Below are 9,430 nucleotides of genomic sequence, written 5' to 3' on the forward strand. Positions count from 1 at the left end.
ACACCGTGCCTTTACCTGCCCTCCCGGAGACTGCTGGAGGCCATGATGGTCCCGTCACGAGGTTGCAGCGTGAAGAGTGGGTGTGGAGCACCAGCCCACTCGAACTCCTTATCCCCCAGATCCCAGTCGTCAGGGTCTTCGACAAACACTCGGCCAAGTGGGGCGTCAGATCCCCCTCCCTGGCGAGTAGATGTTGTCATACATTTGTTACAACCGTGGCCAGAAGTCGAGTAAACCTCTGGAGTCACTTCTGTCTTCAGCTCAAAGGTTGCAGTCATTTTCTTTTACAGCTAAAACAACCCACGTAGTACTCTGTGGTCTTAACTTTTGAATAACTAACCATATCTGATACATAATATTTATTTTTATCTCCAAAGTTCCTTTACTTTTTCGGTATATAATGTTTTAGTTTTCTCTATTAACATTAGGCTTACCTGAGTCTTCTTATGTCAGTTTCTCCAGCTAACACAGGCCTCACCTGGGTCTTCCACAGGTAGACGGCCTTGGCTGCGGGCTTCATGGGGTTGTCGTTGAGGTCGTCCACCAGCACGGTGAGGCAGTGGGTGGCGGACAGGCCCTGAGCGTCAGACACATGTACCGCCACACTCAGCTGACGGTGCTGTTCCCGATCCACAGCGCCCGCCGTCCACAGCTCCGCCCCGCCGCGCCCGCTGTCCAAGCCTACCAGCAGAGAGACATTAAGGTGCACGAGTGTGCATAGCATGTATGTTAGTGAAATCTAAAACTCAAATGAAGCGTTCATTGATAGGGAAGGTATGGAAATACTACGCGAGGGCATGGCAGCGAAACATACATGAAAATTTAAGTTGGGGAGCACTATGCGACCGTCTCAAGGCTGGGCATAGCTAAAGAAGCCTACATCCCTGAGAACAGTCAGGCGGGCACTACTCACGTGGGTCGAACTTGAGGTTGATCAGAGAAAGGATGTGGGGAGGGTTTGTAGGCGCCAGGGAGAATGTGAAGGGCGGTCCGTGTCCCAGCGCCCACACGTCAGGATCTGTCGCCTTGAGGACGCCCAGGAGGCTCGGCGGGCTGCCCTCCGTCACGTGCAGGAGGGTGGGCGGCAGGATGGCTGGTGGACAGTCGTTGACGTCCTCCACAGAGACAGTGAGTGTGGCGGTGGCCGACCGTGGCGGGTGGCCGCCGTCCACCGCCACGATCAGCGCCTCGCTAACGTCTCCTCCCGGAGCCTCGCGGTCCAGCTGCCGTCGCAATGTTACATTGCCGTAAGCATCCACGTCCAGGGCATCCCAGCCTCCCTCCAGGCTGTACTGCACACTCTGCTGCCCACCCTGCCGCACCGGGGGATACAAAGCTCGGTTCAGTTTCTTGTACAGAGTACCGCTGTCTGGATTAGGGAGTGGATAAAGAGATCACTGAATAGTTCGCCCGCGCACGCCACGCACACACACACACACACACACACACACACACACACACACACACACACACTGTAGCTGCATCTTTTACTTAAAACTGGATTCGTATCCATGACTTTATATTTCTGAAGTAATGATATGCAAGAAAATAATCACATCTACACGCTATACCACGCACACCTTGGTTCACGCATTCAGTTTTCCACAGCCTGGCCTCTCTCCCTCGTGAGTGAATGGGTAGGTGGAAGGGTGAGTGGGTGGATGGATGCGTGGATGGGTGGGTGGAGAGATATTCGGCTGGGTGGATAGATTAAGTAAATGGATGGGTGAGTCAATGCGTGTGCGTATAGAAGAATGCGTGGGTCGATGGGAGTCAGCGGTTGGATGGATGGGTGGATGTGGTTGAATAAGTAGATGGATGGTTTGGCAAACATTATATCAGTGTATGCGGATCCACATGCTACCTTCACGAAACTTGCGGTTCAGACGTCTGAGTCTTGAGACATTTTGAGGACCACGTGGTTTGGGTACTAAGTATCTCGAGCACCAAACGTTCTGAGGCCTACTTACACTCAGGCTGATTCGTAATGAGGATCATCTGACCTGAGACCCTATGACCTGAGTACTATCCGTCCCAGTACCAAATGATTGTAAACCCTCCCTCTCCCTGCTCTCAACTCTCACCGCATCGTGGTCTTGGGCAGGCAGTGTTGCCAACAGTGTGCCGCGGACGGCGTCCTCTCTCACACTGACGTGGGCGTGTGAGCGGGAGAAAAGCGGAGGGTTATCATTCACGTCTTTCACACGCACTGTGACCCAGGCAGAGTCCACGTGGCTCAAATCTTCCCATCCGTGTGGACCCTGAGGCGAGAGAGAAAGGCGAAGTGAGGAGAGCAGTTGCCTAGAGCAAGTAAAGACTGAATGACTGAATGGTTGTAACATAGACAACGATATAACATCAAGGGTTATGTGGCACTGAATCGGAGAGGAAAAGGAAAGGATAAGTGTAATGAAAACGCTGAGAAAAGAACAGAAGGGCAATCTCAATTCACTCTTCCCATCCACGGTGCGGAGAGGAAGTTGTAGAGGCAAGGATTGCCTGATTCAGTGGTTGTAACAAAGACAGCGCAACAGCATCAAAGAACACGCAATACTTAATCAGAGAAGAAAAGAAAGGATAATTATAATAGAGGCTCTGGGAAAAGAACTTTGAAGGTCTCAGTAATTGACGCCCCTATCTATCAACCCCGACACACACACCCTCACCTGGTCCGTCACTTGCACCCGGAACATGAAACCTCGGCGGTGGTTCTCCTGCTCGTAGTCAAGGCTCTTGAGGGCGAACAACTGACCAGAGGAACCCGAGGACCGCACCCCGAACTTGTCCCAGCCAAGCCCGCTGCGTGGCTCCACCTGGGGGGGAGATGACACACAGACTGACTCTCTCTCTCTCTCTCTCTCTCTCTCTCTCTCTCTCTCTCTCTCTCTCTCTCTCTCTCTCTCTCTCTTCTAAATATCCAAATCCTACAGTACATTCTCATAGCGTCAGAGAATGCTAGGTGTTTATGCATAATCCACGTTTTCTCGTCACCAAAGTCTCTTCCTTCATCTAGCCATCCTTCTCTCAGTCCAGCCTCACCTGCCTCACTCACCGCCTCATCACGGACTCACCCTGTAGTGGAGCGTCGTGGCGGTGTCCCTGTCAGCGGCGGTCAGCTCCAGAAGGGTGGTGTTAGCGGGCGGCGCAAAGGAAGGGGTCTCCTGCACCTCCACTTCCCAGCTACGGCGGGCGAGGCGAGGCGGGTTGTCATTCTGGTCCACCACGCGCACCACCACCGTGCCTGTGCCTGGAAGGAGCAAAGGAGGGAGGTAATGGTGATGTAAAGGCGTGGCTGTCTGTTTGGCTTCGGGTTGATGTAATGAGTGCACCAATAATGTTGATGAGGCTGTGTTTGCATCACGTGAACGACACTCACCCTTGAGTCCTCCTCCGTCAGTGGCCACCACCTGCAGGCGGTATTCGGGCGTGGCCTCCCGGTCAAGACAGCAGCGCGCCGTCCGCACCAGGCCCGTGTCAGGCTCTACGCTGAAGATAGCGGCGCCCGAGGCCTCGTCCACCACGTTCTTCTCGATGGCGTAGGTGAGCCGCGCGTTGCTGCCGTCCGTGGCGTCATCTGCGTCCCAAGCCGACACCACCACCACCGCCGAGCCTGCGTGCGCCCGTGGTATAGAATGTGCCTTGCGTTGAGACATCTGATCACGCGTATACACACACACACGCACATGTCCATACATAGGTACAGTATATGGTGCCATGAGGCAGTAAAAGTGAGAGAAAGGGCTGAAGGTAAGTCAAGTGAATTTGTGGCAACTCACCAGCTGGGACGTTCTCTTGCACCTGGCCCACCATGGTGGCGTTTGGGAAGACAGGAGCGTTGTCATTGATGTCCTTGACCACCACCGTCACCACCGTCTCCGCCACGTGCACCCTGCCCTCGTCGCCGCCAGCTGAGCCCCCTCGGAGGGATATCCCCGCCGCGCTACAGCCTCCGTCGTCCTGTTGGCTATTCGGAGAAGGCCTGGGGACATCACGCCGCTCTCTGAATCCGGCATTGTACCCTGAATGGCCTGAATGTGTCCTGTGAGGTTCCTCAGGACCACTCTCGGGGTTGAGATGCGTGGAGGTGTTATGGTGTTGGCAACGTGACGAAGACAGCGTAAGGTGTCTTTGCCCCTCACCAGGTGGTCCGAAACCTTCCTCCCTCGCTGCCTCACTGTTTGTCACCAGCCGCTCGCCACCAACACGTAAACGTTTCCAAAAGCCTCGTGTGTTGCCTTGTTGCTGACGGACTTCTCTGTCGCCCGCCGCTGCAACCACTCGAGTCTTCCTGTTACTGATGCCCTGATGAGACATGCTACGCTTTCTCTTGTTACTGACGCACCTCCCGGCGGTACACCTACTGCCTGACTGGTGGAGTGCTGCCGCGGCCTTCTTGGCGTGATCGGGGCCTTGGTCTGGCTTCTGGTGGCCCCAGGACGCCTGCCTGGGAGATGAGTCGCCGGGGTAGTAATGGTAAAAAGCGGGTGTTGCTTCTTGACTCACTCCCTGCCACTTCCCGTCACGCACCTCCACCCGCAACCTCCACACGCTCATCCCGTGAGGCGGGTCTCTGTCCAGCGCCTGCGCCGCCACCAGAAGGAGCGAAGCAGGAAAGATAGACAACAGAAGATTAATTTCGCTTTCTCCAAGCCTTTCACTTACGTCAATAGTACTGAAGAGTGTCTAAAAAGTTGTAGGTGACGATGGGAAACAAAAAAGTTTACGTAATATTGAAAGGGTTAGGTACATCGTTAAGTAAAGTATTAGGTCAACGATATTACATGCCTAGTTATTACATGCAGAGGAATAATAGATTAGAAAAGAAATGTTTGCTACTGCATTACAGGGACCACCACGTGCAGGCCTGACAGCTTCTTGCAGCTTCCCTTATTTTCTACGTTCTATGTTCTATGTAAATTATGAAATAGCTTGTGAGATAAATTGTTCGGGAAATTGTAAAGCATTGAAATGGTTGAGTAAAGCTACAGGGAAGACTGGCCCTGAAAAATAAAACTTGGAAATGAATGTTTCCAAACGTGTGTGTAGCAGGAATATATCATCGTAAGCCAAGGACAACAGCAAGCCATATTTTAACGTAGTGTGACTGTATTATGCTCTGTTCCGCGGAATATAAGACCAAACAAAGTCAGTCAGACCAAATAACGCAGAGTGAATGCAACGCTGCGTGGCGGCCGAGTGTGGCTGAGCTATTTATCTTCTCGAGGTGTGTTTTGTGATCCAGGAGAGTGCAAGATGCTTTCCTCCCCCCCCCCCCCCTCTCTCTCTCTCTCTCTCTCTCTCTCTCTCTCTCTCTCTCTCTCTCTCTCACATTCCTAACCACACCTCATTTCTGCACACACTTTTTTCCCCCATCGTTCGTCTCTTCCCATCTCTTGATTAAAGCTCCCCGCCTGAGCGCTGCACATGACTGTCATCCCAAGCGAGGACCCACTGTACCCACCCGCAGCTGGATCAGGTCCCCGGTGCGAGCGTTGATGGTAAAGAAGGCCCCCTCCTCTTCTTCCTCACCCTCTCGCCGCTCCACCCCGTCACCGCTCACACGATACACCAGCCGCCCTGCATCCGTCTCGTCCGCGTCCACTGCTTCGACCTGCCGTCCAAATGATATATACATTCATGCTCAGTACCGGCAGGGATGACTTGAACAACTGACTCTTTTGGCTAGATATAGGAGACCTTAGTCAGAATTCAGAAGAACACTCATATATACTACCTGGCAGCATTAAGATGAAAATTAAGCATAAAAAGCAAAAACAATAGTTAGAATTCGAATAATTTGGTCTTAATTGTGTGTTTTTACGAAAGTTTGAAGCCTTCAGATCTGCTAGGAATGTATCAGAAAGGAAGCAAATACAGTAGACAGGAAGAGAGGTCGTGAGGGAGAAGAGTATTGGTAAAACATGAGGGTTAACAAGACCCATCTTTCTCCCCTCCGCTCCTACCTTGTCAGCTCTAAGCCCCCTGATCTGTTGGGTATGTATCAAAAAGGCAGGGAATACAATAGACGGAAAGAGAGAGATCATGAGGGAAAAAAGAGAAGATTAGTACTAGTAAAAGACAAGAGTTAGCAAGGCTCATCTTTCACCCTCCCATCTTGCCTCATTTCCTGCCCTAGTGCAGCGCCTCACCCTAGTAATGGTGGCCGGGAGATCTCTATCGTCCTCCTCGACAATTGTAAGGCGCGGCTCTGGCTGTGGGAATACCGGCGGGTTGTCGTTCACGTCTGTCACTTGAACCATTATCAGGGCTCGAGCTGCCGCGTTCCCTCCCTCGGCAGCCACTACCAGCTCGTGCTGTGAAGGATGAAGAGTACAGCCTCAGGGGCGATGGTACGAAGGAGACGGTGCTGCAAAGTTCACGAGAAAAGAAAGCTGATATATCATTATTTCCTGTGTATACCGGAGAGGAAAGAGGGAAATAGTGATTTGGCTAATAATATAAAGCTGACAGGCCATTATTTTCTATGTATAGTGAAGAGAAAAGAAGGAAACAATAGCATTATAACTAAATTTAAATGTTAACTTCAGCTAGAAACTTATCCTCTATTATTGATCACACGTTTTCCTCAATCTGCTAAATCAATCAGTTGTTGAATTTTGCAGAGATTGTCAGCAAATCAGATGACTTAGGACTGAGGAGAAACGCTTGAGTTAGTGGAAAAGAATGTGACACGTTTACAGACTATCGACCGTGACTATATCCACCAAAACCGTGCAGAAATACGAAGAAAGGAACACCAGAAGTAAACTCAGACGAATGCGAGCCGTATGTCTTGTCCTGCCAGTAACCCGCAGCCATGAATCACTGTTTCTTGACCCTCAGTCCCTCACACGCCTTCCTCCGCGCCTTCACGACCACCGCAACGCTTTTTACAACCCGCGAAGACACCAAAGAAACATAACTAACCCTATGGCTTGTGAGAGAAAAAGATGAAATAGCAACAACAACAGTGGGGAGTATATAACCTAGCCAGGGGAGGTGATTCAGTCAGACTTAACGATGCCGTCTGGTCACGTACTTATGTTTCCACTCGTCCAAGGAAAGAGTGAAGAACTCCTTGATCCTGATAGCGACGGCAGCGGGTTCGGGTAGCTCTGGGAGGTCCGCTGAGAACCTCTGCATCACCAGCGCCCCGAGGTACCCGCCGAACAGGAATATTACCAACTGCAGCACCATGACCACTTGTTCTCGATTGAATGTTACTGATACGAAAGAATATCAATGTTGGTTCTCAAAGGTGACGAGTGAAGTGATATGGAAGTTTTTCGGTCTTAACTTGATTATTTTCAGCATGCTCTGGTGGAAGTTACTGGAGGGTTTTCAAGTGTGCTTTCATACCTCTAGTGATAATTTGAGAATAATTTCCCATCATCAATGAGAAAATACACCCATGAGAATCTGACTCTCTCTGTGGCCTTTGAAAAACAGTCCTTATGAGATCCCAGGGCGCTTCAGAACACAAACCTAGATTAAGGTGAAGATCTATTACTGAGAGATTTGACAGATGATGACAAGGATGGCGATCAGATGAAAAAAGAACACACAGGAAGAGAAAGGCAGCATAAATAGCATCTCCAATAAAGCCTTTCACGACAAACAATATAAAGTGAGAGCCACAGGACAGTAAAGGCGACGGCTCTTTCCACCCACCTCTCCGTACAACTGGGTTTGGCAGGAAAGGAAGAAAAGACTGCACGGTATGAAAAAAATGCATGGAAATTTTATAGAAATGAGAGGAGAATATTGGGAAAGAGAAAGAGGAGGAGGAGGAGGAGGAGGAGGAGGAAGAGGAGGAGAAAGAGGAGCACAAAGGAACATAAAAGAAGACAGCAGTAGATCCGTTGATTCTCACGAGGCTGTTTGTGGAGAAATTATATTACCTAATATGCAATGAGAGAAACAGGATAGCAAAGGAGGAGGAGGAGGAGGACGAAGACGAGTTGAAAGAGGAGGAGGAAGATAAAAAATAAGAATAAGAATGATAATAATAATAATAATAATAATAATAATAATAATAATAATAATAATAACAATAATAATAATAATAATATGATGATGATGATGAAAAAAAAAAAAAAGAAGAGGAAAAGAAGAATCAGCAAGAGGAGAACGGGATGAACTGAAGAAGGAGCAACAACAAAAGGAGAATGGGATGAGTTGGATTAGCAAGGAAGACAGACACCCTTTCTCACCCTGCGGCTCAGCTCGTAGTCCAGGGAGGCTGCCAAACTGAGGGTTCCCGAGCGCTCGTCCATGCTGAAGAGGCCGTCACTGTTGCCACCTGCGATGCTGTACCTCACCTCCGCGCCTGGCAAGGGTGTTGATTAGATTAGATCAGGTTAGGTGAGGTTAAGTTAAGGTAGGTTAGGTTAAGGTAGGTTTGATTGTGTTTGAGTAGGTTAGGTTAGGGTAGATTTGGTTAGATTAGTAGGTTAGGTTATGTTAGGTTAGGCGAGGTTACATTAGATTAAATTAGGTTAAATTCAAGTTATGTCAGATTTAATTAGGTTAGGATAGATTAGGTTATGTCGACATTCAGAGTGATGAAGCTTTCTTTCATCACCGTACTGTACGTGCATACTACAAACTAATCATCATCACACTTTTCGCACGATTATAAGTCTCCCTCGCACACCGTTGTGCTCGATACTCTAACAATACTTCGACACAACCAAAAAAACACAGGGACGTTTGCTTGTATATACCAATCAATACATATAAAAAGTTTTCCTTTCTTGTTTCTTTTCCATATGTATTTTTCTTTTTCTGTTGTGCATGTGCAGTCAGAGCGAGCAAGTAATGGTAGCAAATTTTGTACCGTGGCCACGCTGCAAACTGTTAAGCTTTGACGGCGCAATTAAACTGATGGAGTCTACGTAGCCGTTATTCCGTATCTGTTCTTTTTTCTTGCGCTGCTGAAACAAATGACTCCAGTCACTGTATTGTTTTCTGTAATACACGTAGAAATACAATATTACATTTTTACTCTATCACTCCTTTATTTCTTATCTTCTTTCGTCATGTTCTTAGTGTCAGGTTTGGCGCCGAGCACGAGTCTTCTTCAAACATTGCTGTCCTTTCTGTATTTTCCAACTCTCAATTTTTTGCAGCTCCACTTCAAATCTATCTGTACATCTCACTCTCTGTCTTCCTCTACATCTTTCGTCAGACATCTCTAATAATTTGATCTTCCTTATTCTTTTGTCCGGCCACTTCCTTACTGTTTTATCCATTCTTTTGTCCTTTTTTTCCCGTATAATTTCTTGTGCTTTTTATTTTCTCGCTTCATGACAAAGTAGCTAACCAGATAATGCTCATTTCTCTCCTTCAGGTAAATGGTTGGTTCGTTTCAGTCTACATGTGGTAGTAGGAAGTGCTGTTTCTTCTTCTTCCTCTAGACATCTTTCCC

The 9,430-nt window shown here is 48.8% G+C and overlaps 1 protein-coding gene across 3 annotated transcripts in view; it reads right to left on the bottom strand.

Moving 5' to 3' along the window:
* Positions 1-9,430, bottom strand: part of LOC135107942 (putative neural-cadherin 2) — a 56,942-nt gene that overhangs the window by 7,344 nt on the left and 40,168 nt on the right. For all 3 annotated transcript variants that reach the window (XM_064018397.1, XM_064018391.1, XM_064018406.1), the window contains exons 4-14: positions 8,214-8,329; positions 6,150-6,314; positions 5,462-5,611; positions 3,777-4,581; positions 3,377-3,610; positions 3,072-3,247; positions 2,667-2,813; positions 2,085-2,261; positions 914-1,313; positions 479-681; positions 16-179 (exon numbers count right to left, since the gene is read on the bottom strand). In XM_064018397.1, coding sequence (XP_063874467.1) covers positions 16-179; positions 479-681; positions 914-1,313; positions 2,085-2,261; positions 2,667-2,813; positions 3,072-3,247; positions 3,377-3,610; positions 3,777-4,581; positions 5,462-5,611; positions 6,150-6,314; positions 8,214-8,329 — 2,737 coding nt within the window. The remainder of the gene's footprint in view (positions 1-15; positions 180-478; positions 682-913; positions 1,314-2,084; positions 2,262-2,666; positions 2,814-3,071; positions 3,248-3,376; positions 3,611-3,776; positions 4,582-5,461; positions 5,612-6,149; positions 6,315-8,213; positions 8,330-9,430) is intronic.

The sequence above is a fragment of the Scylla paramamosain genome, chromosome 2, assembly GCF_035594125.1.
Source record: "Scylla paramamosain isolate STU-SP2022 chromosome 2, ASM3559412v1, whole genome shotgun sequence".
NCBI classification, from domain to species: domain Eukaryota; kingdom Metazoa; phylum Arthropoda; class Malacostraca; order Decapoda; family Portunidae; genus Scylla; species Scylla paramamosain.